This window comes from Acanthaster planci, linkage group LG02, assembly GCF_054643075.1.
Source record: "Acanthaster planci isolate LZ-2023a linkage group LG02, COTS_SCS, whole genome shotgun sequence".
Taxonomy (NCBI): domain Eukaryota; kingdom Metazoa; phylum Echinodermata; class Asteroidea; order Valvatida; family Acanthasteridae; genus Acanthaster; species Acanthaster planci.
This window is the reverse complement of record NC_141778.1, coordinates 15,993,181-16,008,572: the sequence shown is the minus strand read 5'-3', so window position 1 is coordinate 16,008,572 and position 15,392 is coordinate 15,993,181. Positions and strand designations below refer to the sequence as shown.

General features: G+C 42.0%; 1 protein-coding gene across 6 annotated transcripts in view; it reads left to right on the top strand.

Annotated features, from left to right (window-relative positions):
* Positions 1-15,392, top strand: part of klhl8 (kelch like family member 8) — a 50,376-nt gene that overhangs the window by 31,288 nt on the left and 3,696 nt on the right. For all 6 annotated transcript variants that reach the window (XM_022223883.2, XM_087133022.1, XM_022223888.2 and 3 more), the window contains 5 exons: positions 9,746-9,889; positions 10,268-10,379; positions 10,881-11,065; positions 12,896-13,039; positions 14,692-14,893. In XM_022223883.2, the coding sequence (XP_022079575.1) occupies positions 9,746-9,889; positions 10,268-10,379; positions 10,881-11,065; positions 12,896-13,039; positions 14,692-14,893 (787 nt within the window). The remainder of the gene's footprint in view (positions 1-9,745; positions 9,890-10,267; positions 10,380-10,880; positions 11,066-12,895; positions 13,040-14,691; positions 14,894-15,392) is intronic.

Below are 15,392 nucleotides of genomic sequence, written 5' to 3'. Positions count from 1 at the left end.
TCAAACTCTTGGAGATGCTCTATTGTGAATCGCCTATGTTAACAATAGTCACTGTGGAATAGGGCACATCATATACCGGTATTTTGTGCACTGTGCAATACCATGATGCTACCAGAGAGTCCTATGAGTGTGGTATCAGCACAGGGATGGTACAGTTACCTAATCAAACTAATGTGAAACAACACCCAACACCTCACATGCTGTACAAGTTCCCTGTGGCAACCCAAAATTGAAAGCACTCTCAAAAGAATGACCTTTCTCAAATTTTGGGGGACACTTTTTATGTTTTATATTATGTAGCAAAAATACTCGCAACTTATGCAAGTGAATGTATTGCCAGATAATGGAGTCAGTGAGGCAGGTACATGTAGAGGGGTACTGGTTAGGGCAGGAGAAGTTCAAGGGAACTAGCTTGATTGAATCTTTTGTGTCTGGGAGACTGCGATACGGTAATGGCTTTTTAATCCTTGATGGTTATTGTACTGGCATGCAGATGGAACTACATGTAAAGTCGCATTTCTCTGAGTAAAGACTGTATTTCTAGGAGGCTTTACAATGTGTTGGCTCTGTCTACATGCACATACATGTATGTATGTATGTGTACTTACGGACAGAGTGTAGGATTTGCATTTACTGCATTTTTTAAAAGTTGGCTGAGTTTGGTTTGGGATTTACTTTGTGTATCATTCTGTGAACTTGTTTCATTTTTTTACTGCTTTGCTTTTTGCTTTGAGAAAAATCGAGGAAAATGCTGTTCAGTTTTAACTCTAGAATTTGCAGCTCGTGTAATTTGTCTCGCCAAAATCCATGGGCCACAAGACATTCCTGAGTGCTAGTACTATGCACAAGTGAGGTTGATCTGCAGAACGATTATGGCCCTCAAAAACGCACTTTTCCATGGCTTTGCGTAGGACAGGCTGTTTGCAAATTTACCTTCAAAGTTGTGTTTCCTCATCGAAAATGCAGTGCTGAGACCTTATCGAACAAACAACGTTTCATCGAGCAGTGAGGTGACTGCAATCACCACAGTCACTGTGCAACCATGTACATGTTCAAGAAAACCAGGCTTCAGGTACGAAGCTCTAAAGAAACGGACATTAGACCATACCAGTACCATTATTAAAGGGTGATAGCGAAATGATACATTGTATATTTACATGAGGTAAACTACCAAAGTTTCATAAGGAAACTTTAATTTTAAACCAGTCCAAATTCTCCTTCAGACTGTTAGTCACAGTGATATATCTATTTCATAATGAATTTAGGCTTACTGAAGGCGTGTTGGCAGTTTGTATATTACCCACTCTTCCAGTAGCTCAATCCTTCATACAGTTTTGTTGCACCTGTTTACAGTAGTATTTAGTAGTATTTAAACAAGTTGTATTTTCCAAAGATCGTCAGTCCATCCCTTTTCTGGAAAATAGCAACATTCCTGGTGGTAAGATATTATAGACATGATAGAGTGTCTGACACTATTGTGTACTGTACTTTACTTTACAGTAAGATATTTCAAGATAATTCAACAGTCCCGTTTTTGAAATGTTGCAAATCTATACACTGCTTTTTAATCAATACAACCAGGAAACCTCTCGGCTAAAAAAACCAGAGCAGATACAGTAACTTGGAATGAGTGTCATTTTATAACATTTTCCATTTACACAGGTACTCGCAAATATTTATCAGAAATGACACTAAATTTAGGGGAGAAAAAGTGACAGGAGGGCTGTGACAGCTGTTCACAGACTGGATTGACCTGAAATTTGTACAAAGGGGACAATCATTGGGTATTGTACATGTACGTGTAGAATCTTCTCCACAGAGACAGACTTGGCTGTGATCAAAACATCAGGTTCTCAACCTGCCAAATTTGCCCATACACTGTGCATACATGTTCTGGTACTTCGCAGCCGGCTATGGTTCATGGTTCGTATCCTTCTACAAATCTACATATCCCCATTTTGTTATTTTTCACATGTTCACAGTTCACACTTACTGCCTGTGTGAAAATGCATCACAGATGTAAATGAAGATTGTCTGGCTGTTCCCCGTGCTTTCGAAAGTTGCCAGTTGAGGGAGTCATTGGCTTTGGGCAACTGGACACGTGTCACACATCAGCAGTATCATGTAGCTTCGTCTGTCCATGCTGTGTGCCCTCTGCTTGACTCTGGCAGAGGTCATTGAACTGACGCCTCCAAGCATGACCACTGGACAGTCAACACCTGACAATTTTTCTCCCCCTCTCAAAACTAAACAGCTTGCAGGGCCACTTCAGAGGTTAATGCAAACTGTTACAGTGTACCCTTTGCTTGGACAAACACTGACCTGCCTGTCTGTACAGCTGGCAGTCTGTAAAGCGGGGCAGTCTACAGGTGTACCTCATTTCCTGAGAGGGTGAGATGGGGTGTCACACGTACATGTAGCAAGTGTGGACTACCCCAAGTCATCACACATGCCTACTGCACCTTGAAATGAGTAGATTGCCTACATTCAACTACAACTGCTTGATCAACACTACATGTACATGTACATCCAGCAAACCCGGTGACATAAATGCAGATGGGTGCCCCACGGGACAAAAACCCTTCATATTTTGACCAGAGGGAATAGGCCAAGGATCACCTGTTCCTTCCCTCTTCCCCATTAAGGCTAGTTCGTACTACAGGTGAATGTGAAGGCAAAGCAAATTTGGTGTCACAAAAGATTTGCAGCAAAAGTTTGTTCAAGTTGAAGTATGTTACCGTGCGAATATTTAGTCCAACATCAAAAATTGGCAACTGTGTTTGCTTTCATGTGTGGTGTGAACTAGCCTTTAGAATTATATGGACCGTACTCCGTTTATGGATCTGAAAAAAAGGCAGATACCGACATGTTTTCAACTTTTCAAGTTGAGATCTTCTATCTTGAGCATTAAAAAAAATTTCTTGATGCTTTAACTTAAACTCTTAGTTACATGTAGTGTTACTTAGTTTCTTTTTGGCTTGACGTTTTTGCACATGTACACAAGTGAAACCATACAAGTGTAAGGTTCACCCTCAAAAACTTCATACTTCATTTCACACTATGTACATATACATCACTGACCCAAATTGATTGCTCTTTGCAGACATCCAATCAATCTTGAGCATCCTCTGAACCTCGGTGACAAAATCCTCTTGTACACGCTGCAGCTCCTAGCACTGCTGCATTGTGCTATTGTCTTCAATTTTCTGAGAAACCTGTTACTCCCTGCCTCTGTGATTGGACGGGACAGACTGACCTGTCAATCGAATCATAGGGAGGCTGTGGTCGTGTTTCATCCCCCTCCCATTCTGCAACTGGACTAAAATTAACACTGACCCCTGGTGGCAGATCATCAACAGATAAACTCAGCAGGGGGGCTCACTTTATTTAAGTCCAAACTACTGGTAGCCCTAGGAGGTCGTAGGTGTTGAGGGAAGGCATAGTGGGCAGATCAACACAAAGAAGTCCAATTGTAGGACACCTTGAAAGAGGTGGTCACTGACTGTGATTCAGCAGGCAAAAAGGATTCTGAAACAGGGGGAGCATGTTTGAATGCTGAGGATAATAAGTTATACATGTATCTCTTGACACCTTAAACGAGACAGGCATTCATTGACTTTAGTTTCTAAAAAGAAAAAGCAATGATAAATTTTGGCATCAGGTTGGTATACTCATGGAGAAATTTCTCCATGGTATACTCCTGGAAGAATGCAAAAAGACATATTCAGAAAGTGGGATCATTACAGCGTCAGCGGATAAACTTGTGTGGGTGGACATGTACAAAAGGTTTGGAGGTGGGGCTTGCTTACTTGTGGTGGGGGAGGGTTTCGAAAAATGATCCCCCAGTGCCAGTAAGGCAACCCAAACACGTTTGGTTTTTCAAAACCTTGCACTGTTACTCTTAAGTACCATTGCTGTCCAGAAAATTAATCCTTTATCTATATTTAATTATAGATTTTAAAAAATAATAATAACTCAGCTTCCTACTTGAGTGAGTTTCTCCGATTCTCAGTCAGTATTTGCCGAGATGTTAGCCTCCTACCTTATCGGCGTTTGTGGGTTGTATTCAAATATCTGACTGCATTAATTGGCTAACAATAACATTGCCTATTGATTTCCTCATTATAAAGCTACATGTATTTATCCTTCATAATAAACACATTTTCCAGTACACATGTAACTATAAGACAAAGGAGGGCAGCAGCCTAGTAGTATAATGTAGTATGGTGGTTGTAGATCTGCACCTGGCATCAAGCTGAAATCAAGGCTAAAATAAAAACCCCTTCTCTCTAACCTGCGTTTTCACTGCGCAGATACTCCAGCAGTGACGTCCCCCCAAACTGGCCACCTAACTTCCTCAGAATAAATTCCAATGCATCAAGTGTATCTACGAGTCTTTCACCATGTGTTGCCAAGACCAGGCTGTCTACGACTTGCCAAATCAGAAGGTCTTCAGTGTAAATTGAGGCCATAGATTATTGATCTTACCTACCCATGGTATGTGTTGTTCAACCTCCAACAAGGGCTCATACTCCAATCCCCTCACCCTCCCACTTGTTACTTTCCTTTCCTTTCATGTCAGCTATTGATGACAGCCTGTACAGTATATGCTGTGATCACACAGTGCCGAACACAGAGTCTCAATATTTACATGATACAAACTCAAAGCGTGTACATGTAGTCTGCAGGAGAAGCTTCCAGCTACCCCCCTTAATGATGATTTTTTTCCTGAGCTTAAAACATTGGTTGACATCATTTGAAAGGGTCCCAAAAATGGTTCTGGAAAATCAGACAGTTCTGTTTGGTAAGTGAGTACACAAAACTGCAGATGTAGTTCATTTCCATGTCTTCAGAATTCAATTTTGTATCTGCACATTCTGTTGTCGTGTGATTGTCACCAGGAAAGCCTCGTCACATGTTGTCAAAATAAATGTGTGACTTAACTGCTTTCAGAAGTGAGTGGCCTGATTTGGAATGTCCCACCTGTTATGGTGTCCGAGAAAAATACAGAGACTGAAATCTAACTAGCAAGAACATCTGGAGTTAAAGTTCCGATATCAGATTGTCTCAGCGGCTGTTGTAGGAATTCAGAAAGAAAATCCAAGAGTTTCTGTGAAAAAGAGTTATCGAATTGAGGATTGTGTCTAAATATAACAGCCAAGACAGAAAAAATTATCTCCAGCGGGAGAATTAATTTGCCCAAAGCTTGTAGACCCCTACCTTGAGAAGTTGAAGGGAGTTGATTTTGATGTGTTGTAGCCCTGGGCATGTTATATCCAGCCAGTGCCATTGTTTTCCATGCTGTCGGTTGACCAGCAGGTTGCAGTCTCCTAGGGATTTTGGCTTTGCTGAACTCATGTTCAGAAATCTTTATTTTTTTTCTGCGTGGTGCAGACAATTCCAAATGTAACCGCCTCTGGCAAAAGTGCGATAATTAGATTATTTCTTCGTTTAGCATCTTTGACCTCCTCCACATAAATTGAAGAAAACATTTCACTCGGTGTTGGGGGGGGGAAGTTTTGTTTGGAGTGGGGTGATTTTATTTTTTGGCAGTCGTTCAAGATAGATGAAAGCCCCCCCTTGCAGGTGTTTGTTTGTATGCTGGAATTTCGGGTGTGTTTTGTATCCATATGCATCAGGTCAGAATGCCACACCCTGAATGGATGCAAGGCATGATCTTTCACAGAGGTCATCCGGGTTTCAAATTGTTTATTTCCAGTCAGGACATCACAGTTCCACTTGCCCACAAGGTTTTGCTTGTCCCTACAAGACTGTGCTCTGAAGTGACAAGGGGCCTAAATCAGCAGTCTTACTCTAGATCGATGGGCATGGTTTGAACAAAAGCGGTGGATGTACAGTGTACATGTAGATGCAGAAGGTGTCGCCTGCAATTGTGCATGGTGTAAGGCTTTAAATGTGCTGCTGGGCGAATAAGAACAGATGGCACTGAGCACAGTTTTCAGAGCCTCAATTTCATTTTCACTTCATGAACTGATAAAACCCCCCAAAAAACTTTCCATGGTCACTGTCCTTGGCTCTTGAGCAGGAATCAAAGCTTGGAGATATTTACAACCTCTGAGAAAGGAGCATGTGTTCGCAGTTTGTCAGTCCATGGAGGAATACCAACATGGTTGGTCCATGTTTCCTTCATCTGTGTTTTGTTGGTACCTGTTTCTTTGATAAAACCTACTGGGCAATCAGCGTAGGACTCCTGTGTGGGCATTTATCGCTCAGTCACCTGATTAAGGCCAGACTCACTGGGGAAGGCTGATCTTGTGGGGAGGGGGTTTGATTTATAGCATCTGGTCCATGGCTCTCCCCAGAATTTAAAAAGGAAACAAGATGAGAATGCAAGATCTGGGGCACCTTTTGAAGGTATTTTTCAGCATTTAAAGTACCTACGTTTGGCATTGTGTTTGGGGAGAAATATTCAGGTCAAAATGCAGTGAGGTGCTTTTGTCAAAGAGGAGAATGGGAGACGATAAGTTGTGACATATTTTAAAATGGTGATCGGTGGCATTATTAGCAAAAAGAAAAAGTGATTATGAATTCCAACCAAAGGGATCATGCACACAATAGAAGGAGGAGCCTAAGTGTACTATGTGTACATGTATATGTAGTTCATGCTCACTAGGAAACTTGAGATCAAATCTGACTTGTTAGGGCTCATGTACATCATGTACATGTGAATTCACACACGTGACCTTTCTTTCTTTATGTAGTTCCTGGATGTTAAAGTTCAAAGGAAGAGTACACTTTTTAAAACAATCAGCAAGACTTCACCTCTTAAAACTTTAACTTCAGGTCACTCCCCAAAAAGAGGAAACCTCAACTTTTTGTGATCCAGATAACAAAAACTAAAATGCCATCATCACAGTTTCCAAAAATCAGAAATGAAAATATCTGGGCCACTCACTATGAAAACAAAATCCAACAGTAACTTCTACAAGTAAGGTACATACTATTAGAAGTTTAGAACAGGGTAAATTAGAACTCAGGTGCAGTTGTAAGTACAATTGTGACTTTTTGAGTTATCTGCTTTTATACAGGAAAAAAAACACTAGTAATTTGGGGAATGTAGGTCCATTGTTCAAGCACTTGGAAGCTATCCTTCCAATCAATTACAAGAGTGGGTGAAAGCATGGCGGAAGTATGTAGTGTTACATGGAGTCTGTGGTCCATGGCCAATTTCCCTCCCCACAAGGCTGCACATGCTCTTCTCATTAAGGCCCCAGACATGGTCGTGGCCAGGTTTTAATTAGGAATGTTGTAAAATCTAATACCCTGGTTTCCTGCTGAGGTAAGGTTGTTGGCATGAGGGAAGGCCAGAGGTCGGCTGTGCAAGGACAAGGGCAGACTGGCAGATATGAGGCCAGTGTCCCCTGACCTCTAATTTGAGGACGCCTGTCCTGAGTCTTGGAAGGCCCTTCAGCATGTTTCTGTCAGAATGTGGATATCGTTGTACTGGTACCTGCTTAGACTATGGACATTGTGCCACGGCTGTCTGTATTTTTTTCCAGGAAAGTTGAACTGTTAACGGGAAATACAGTGGTGTGGACTCTCAAACTGAGTGTCCTCACAATGTTGTGGGTCCTCAGTTAACTATTGAGCACAACTGGAACGTGTATTTACATATTTAAATCACAATCAGTAGACCAGGAGTTCATTCATGAGAGGACACCAATGTAGTGGCAGATCTTTGACTCTATCCACAAGATCAGGGCACTCTTCAACAACCTGTAGAATGGAAACTTGTGGCTAATACCGGTAGCTTTGTCCGTGAACTCAAGAGGGCACTTCGTTGGCTATCTTTTCATATTACAGAGTGTGTGTTTAACTGGAGATAGAAAGATGGGACTCGAGTATGCTGTCCTTTTTTTCTCCCCTTTTTCAGCTCTTACAAAAGTTTTCAAAAATGTTAACCCTAGGATCTGTGATATTTGAAATTTCCCCCCCCCCAAAAAAAAACCAAATTGATACAGTGTATTCAAAAGAGCACCAATTCGGGTGATGAATTTTCCACAAAAGAAAGTTCTTAGGAGACATTTAATATATAAGTTGTACCGGTCATAATGAATAGTACTGTGGGCTTGGGCTTGTAGACAACCTGCTTTTGCTCCCTGAAGATGTTTGCAACTCTGACTTCAAAGTTAGTACTTAAAAACAGTGTTTGCCTGTGCATGTATGCCTTCCACTACTCAGTTCAAGGTTGTATGGCTCTGACTTCCCAAAGGGACGGGAACACCCAATCATGTCCTGCTGGAAGATGATTTAGAGCCATCCTTGAAAGTTTATGGGGCACTTTATCTTTAGATAATACTAGACAATTGAATTTGAAAACAGAACTAATCAAGAGAAGTTTTTCTCTCCCTCTCTTTTGATTTTTTTTAAGCTGATTCAGCTCTTTATGAAATGAATTATTTCTAACTGGCCTTTTGAAGTTACATTCTGGAATTGTGTGGGTATGGGTTTCATTGGCAGAAGGTGAAAGCCCACAACACTTTGAGCGATTCTTAAATTGGATAAAAGTTCTTCAAATAGTGCACTGTCTCATTTGAAGTCCTTTTAATTAAGTGGAATTTTCCAGAAGCCAAAACAAAGACAATTATTTTGAGAAACTAATTTTCAAAACCAAGGGTCTCAGTTCTTTTCAGGCACAGGTACATGGCTTCATAACGATAACTCTATGAATTCCAGACAGGCTGTCAACAGACTCCCTCGTATACCGTACTTTACACAGATTCCAAAATGATAGATGCAAAGCCAAATGTAAAGTGTATTTTAACACTCCTGTTGGGTTAGTTTTAAGTTTGCCCCACATGCTTCTCTTTCACTGGAGCTTATTCAGTGGTGCCGGTAATATGGAATTGCATGGTTCAGTGCATGCAATTATTTTTATCTTTACCAAATCCCTCACCCCTGAAAAAAAAATTGGGCAAAACCCATTCCCATTCTGTCGTCTGTCTGAAATTTTCTAGTCTCTTTTTTTTTTTCAGCTCACAGCTGATGGGGTCAGACAGTTTGCCGCTGGCATGACCTTGTTGGTACATTGCATTTCTCCTTGTGAACTTTATTCAGTACTGAAAGCCTGTCAGGATGACAAGTTTCTGACCAAACTTTGGAGGGGGGTCGCTATTCTTAGTAGGTTATTAAATTGGAAAGTAACCGAAAAATGACATTCAGAATTCAGTTAGTGGGTTCAGGGGGGCACAGGTTGCAGGCCTCTTATATTGGGAGGCGGGGATTTGGGAGATACCTTTTCCGTTGATAATGACTGAAATGTGCCCCGCCCATTTGTTCGGGTTCACCTCCCCTTTGCAAATACCAAGTTCCCTCCCCTTTTTGTAAAGGCTGGATCTGCCACTTTTTTGGGGGGTTGTTTGTCTTTTAAAATGCAACCTTTCACAGACTTGTTCAGTGGTAAATTTGGAATTGGAAGGTAGAGGTGTAAATGTTGTAGATAATGAAGGACTTTAAAAAAATAACATGTTCAAAATTCCTATTTGGAATTTTTTTGCAACTGGGCTGTTTGGGAAAAAAAAAGAAGCAACTTCAATTTTTGCCCATACACTGAGAAGTCCTGTAATCTGTTACAGATATTTAAAACATGAAATACTGTAGTATCCTCATGGTATTTCTAGGCTTCAGTAGAGAAGGTCTCGCAAACTCACTGCCTGCCTGTGAAGTCTAGATTCATAGACTAAACCCAGTCCTCCTCTGTCTCTTGTTCTTGTGTTACATGTAGGTGTGTTATTTGTTGTCGGTGGCCGGGGAGCGTCGGGGGACCCATTCAAGTCTATCGAGTGCTACGACCTCCGCAGCAACCGCTGGTTCCACGTGGCCGAGCTGAACTACAAGCGAAGGCACGTGGGCGTGGTGTCCTCGGGAGGTATGTGGCTTTTCAACATTGTTCCATTAATGAGGGGCTTTTGTCAAAAGGTGGCATCTCAAAAGTTTGGAAAATGTCCAGCTGCAAAAAAGGGCTAATGGATGGCATTTTTCTCCATCAAGAGCGATCTGGTATTCTCATTGGATTTCTGATAAGTGGAAGCATTGCAGGTTTAATATCTGAGTAAGTGTGATGTCAGGAAGTACATTAACTTTCATAGAGGTTAAAACTCAAAAAGGAATGGTCCAGATGAATGCTGCCCTCTTTTGGCTCCTTAATACTCTAGCATTTGGCTGTGTAATTGAACAATTGAACTTTGGGACTTTTGCACCTGTCAAACAAACCTTATTTTCTTCAGGGTTTTTTTCGTGTGTACAGGTAAAGTATATGCTGCTGGTGGACATGATGGCCGGGACCATCTCAACAGCATGGAGGTATTTGATCCTAGAACCAACAAATGGACGCTGCTGTCACCGATGAAGACCAAAAGGTGCCATGTTGCCTGTAACTTTACTTTGTATCGGTAGCTTTTAAAAAGAGACATGCAGTAGCTGTGGCTCATTGACAAGCCATTAAATGTTCGTGCAGTTGCTGAAGTGATTGGAAAGGTTTCAAAAAGCGAGGGCTGAGCAGTACATGTACCTATGGATTTTGGAACACTGCAGACTAGTCCAAAACACTCCAACTGCATGTTGCATACTTAAGGTGCAGGTGCATTTTAGCAAAGTCACAGCATTTTACATTTTGGAACACTGTACCGTAGACTAGCCCAAATCACTCCAACTGCATGTTGAAAACTTCCTTAAGGTGCAGGTGCATTTTAGCAAGTCACAGCATTCTATTAATTGAAAGTAACATTTAATGAACATTGGTGACCATCTCATGTGTATTATTACTATAGACCTTTGTCATTATGCTGCCATTTTTGTCTTGCACCTGTATACCGAATGATAAAAGCAATAAACCATTAATTCCCCATTGGTTTGCATAGGCGGGGCTTAGCTGTCACCCAGCTGGGGGGTCCACTCTATGCCATCGGGGGGCTGGACGACAACACATGCTTCAGTGAAGTGGAGCGGTACGACATTGCCAGTGACACCTGGAGCTACGCCGCTTCGATGACCATGGCCAGAGGGGGTGTGGCCGTGGCCACACTGAATGACCACATCTACGCAGGTCAGTCAAATGGTCAACGAGCTCTGGGCGCGACTGTGATACACATACATGTATTTGTTGTTCACCTTATGCAGGAAGAGAGCTGGCTTGTCTTTACATAGCAATGCTATCCCATTGTTGGGAACTCAGTGCATACGAGCAAAGGTTCATGGGAACTTGCTGAGCCCATATATGGTCTGCAGTTGTACGCCAAACACAAGCCCAGTCAATAAATCAACCTGTCTCTTCCCTGTTGGAGATGGAATGCATCTAGTCAGAGCAGATTTCCAGGTCTGTGAAGTTGGTGCCTCGTTTCAGTCAAGCACATTCAAATTACCAATTTAACTGAGTTCTTTCCTTGCAGGTAAAGCTGCAAACAACAGACACAGATTAAAAAACTGAATAGTAGAAAATATTCAAAACAAATATTTACCAAAAGAAATAAATGACCCAGGACAATTGGAAATTTGAGCATACAGTGTTTATTAATATACGTTGGGTAAGGGCAAACCCGTTATATATACAATTGGAAATGTTGTACAAACTAAGCTGTTGTGACAGACATTTTCAGAAAGAACTTGCTAAATACATTTCATTACTTTGCTCCCACTGTTTCAAGGAAAAAGTGAAATTTAAAATACATTTGATATATTCAAAGTTCCAAGTTCGTTTTTTTTTTCCGGCTAATATTGACTTCATTGGCTTTTAACATTGTTGTGTCCTGTCAAGATTTCTTTTGCTCTGCTGGTAAGAGCTCAATATTCATGTATGGTGGTAACTCAGAAAGTAGCCTACTACAACTTTCATCCACTTGTTGAAAACAGTCTCATGTTAAGTTGGTTGAAATGAATGTAACATACAAATGTCACTCAACTTGACGGTGTCAGTTGATGATAGGTGTTTAAAGTACAGGAGAAATCTGGTAATGGTTTGCTGAAAAATAGTACTTAATGAATGATGAATTGTCTGAATTGGTCACAAAATGTTTTCACACATGCGTCAATACTTATTCTGTGTGATTGTTATGATCACACACAAGTTCAGCATGTGTCAAGAGGTCGGTTCCCAGAGTTGCCAGGCCCGGGTTGCCTGTCTGACCACATCCTGTCACGACATCGAGGGAGACTGTGAAAATAATCCCACTTACTTTGTACCTCCCTGTGCCCTGTGTGCTTTGCAAACTGGAAACCTGTTTGCAACCTGGCCCTTCAAAATGAGCAGTAGCTGGCTGGGGGTTGTTGTATGTGTTGAAAGAAGTTCTCTTGGGAAAACTAGTGGCTTCTTGCCTTCCATCTTGGGGGATCCAGGTCTTTGATTTAGGGGAACAAAGCAAACATTCTACTGAGCGTGACTGTCCACATTTTTTCATCCGTACAAGAGTCCTAATCCTACCTGAAGGGTAGTAGTACTGTTTCTAAAGTGACAGCATGGTCAATTTCTTAATGAACAGGTTGCAACATCTTTTGAAAGGGTGTCAGACAACTTGTTGCCTAGCCCCCATCCCCTGCTGGACGTGCCATTGTCTTGTCTTCTGCATTTTTTATATGTAGGTTAATTTCAGAACAAACTTGGGCCAACCCACATCACATTAAGTTTCCACAGGCTGTAACTTTGAGATCAAACAGGCATATTCCCATGCTTACTGCTATCAGAAAACTTGACATATTCTTTTCACTGTGATTACACAGCAATCAGAGCGTAATGCTCATCTTCCTTCCTCATTGGTCAACTTCGTGCAGTTTTGCCGAACCGACGCCAACTGTTTGTCACAAAATCATTTCCTGTCAAGGTTTCCAATGTGCATTTCATGACCGTAACCAAACTATTCAATTCTTGTCATGTGCTCAACAGTCGGTGGCAATGACGGCTCCACCACTCTCAACACCTGCGAGCGGTACGACCCCCACCTCAACAAGTGGACGATGGTCGCCTCCATGCAGACCAGACGAGCTGGTGGGGGAGTCCTGGCCCTCAATGGGTACCTCTACGTCATAGGTCAGTCCTGTTACCCCTTGGGGTTGATTTCGGGTGGAATGGTGAAACAAATAGAGGCACAAATTTTCCCGACAGTGAACGCTGTTTATTTTCACTGAGAACATTGCACATGTTGTCGGAAGGGGCTGTCTGGTGGCATCTGGTGTCCCTGAAAAATCTGACCCGGGAAAGCTCTTGTTTTTGTCGAGCGTGGGCTGGCTTGTCCTAAGTTCGTAGAAAGAAACGGAGCATATAAACACAGTGCCACAAACACAGTTCTGTGACAGGGCAATAAAGTCTTGTCTGCAACCGTAATGCCAGCCAACACAAATTCTGTCACTTCATCACTGGGAGAATCCTCATTCATGTCCAGTGTATCTACAGTGTGTACATGTATGTGTCAGCCAGTATGGGATACCAAACTCGACAGGTTTTAGGGGGACAACTGGGGGGATATTTGGCCGCCAAAAAAAAATCTTATTTCCCCATGGAAAAAGGTACCAAAAAACATTAAACACAAACACCGACTGAAATAAACTTGACTGTGTGCGGAGTGAGTTGCTGTGTATAATTTATGACGATTGAAAGAAGTTGGTTAAGTTGACAAACTGCTGCTTGTAGAAAACCAAAAATCTCACACTGCTCAAAAACCTCTACATGTAAATGTAGTTCTGAAAATCCCAGAAAAGAAACAGAGTAGTGATATATGTAGACCCCATGATGGGGAGAATTGGGATGGCAGCAGGGGAGAAACGTTTCAGACAAGGGAGAAAGGGAGCCGAGGGGGGCAATCCCCTCCCCCCCAGAAAAAAGGGTCACAATCGTTTGAATAATGAGAGAAAGGCACATTTATGATTGTTTCATTTCTTCAAAAGTGTGTAAAAAGCCTCCAAATGTAACCCCACCCCTCAGAAAGTCACATAAGGTTACATGAAATAATTGTTACATTGTTTGGCCTTCTCCAAAACAAGTTTGCCCCACCCCTTGAAAATTTGGTTCGGGATCTGTCTGTGGTTGCAGAGATTGTGGTCCCCTCCCCATTGCCCATAGCAATGCTACTGCTGGAGTTGAGGAAATGCAGCCAGTTCAGTGGTCAGCCGCGTGGAACTTTCTTTGTTGTTTTCATCAGAGCATGCATCACTGAAATATTACAGAAGCATGGAGGGGCCACAACCAAGTTTGTTTTTGAAACTTTTATCTCGCCACGGCAACTTGCTGTCTCACAAGTGGCAAGTTGAGCATCTTGCCACAGGAAATAAACTTAGATCATCAGTCGCGAGAAAGTAATCTCTCACTGTGGCAAGATACTAACCGGATGCTGTTATGAGTGACTTACTTTCTGAATCTAAGTTTAACTCGCTGCTAGCTCACTGTGAGTTGTTACCTTCTCATGAATGATCATCTGAGTTCATCTCACTGCGATGGGTTTCTGTCTCGTGAAGGTGGTATACTAAACCCTCTGCAATGAGATAGCAATTTGAAAAAAAAATTTATTGTGGTCCTGTGCTTCTGTGGAAAACAAAATTTGACGGTGAATGGTAAAATGTTGCGTAGGCACATCTGTGTAACGCAGGGTCATGACACCATCACGGGTTCAAATCCTACCCCTGTGAGCCCTTAAGTTCTGGTCCAGCTAACTTGGTAACCAAACATTCCTTTTCCCTATACCGTAGGTGGGTTTGATGACAGCTCCCCTCTGAACTCAGTGGAGCGATATGACCCACGGACCAAATGCTGGAGCAGTGTGAAGCCGATGTCGGAGTGCCGTGGAGGCGTGGGCGTCTCGGTCATCAGCGGAAAGATCTACGCCATCGGTGGCCACAACGGGTCCTCCTACCTCATGTCTGGAGAGTGCTACGACCCAGACACAGACAAGTAGGTCTAACCCCTGAAATGTTTCTAATTGCCTTACCCTGAGCTGTTAAAATCAGTGTATGGGCGCTTTCTTCCTCCACGGCTCAGAAGTGAGCAGAGAAGAGGAAGGGAATAGTTTGTTTGTTTAGAAAAATTTCATGTATTAATCAGGTAGGCGCTAAAAACCCAATTCACACTGTGGCGATTAGAAATTAAGCTCAAGTCGTCAAAGGGTAAAGTTCGTCGTTTTGTTTCGAATGAAGTTCTTTTTGTTTTGTACATGTACGTTGTTTCTGGTTTTTTTTTATTTTTCGTTTTAGGTTATGGATTCTGCCCCTTCGTCACACATTCAAGAAGTCCTCTCTAAATCACAGGGGTGTGAGAATTCAGCTTTTAAGCTGATTTCAGCCCTTTCTTGTTAGATGTTGACCCTGAATTTCAGCATTTTTGTGCACCTGCTGTGTACAAACATATGAGGACTTCTTACATTTCAACTTGTTGCTAGCCATTTTCAGATTTA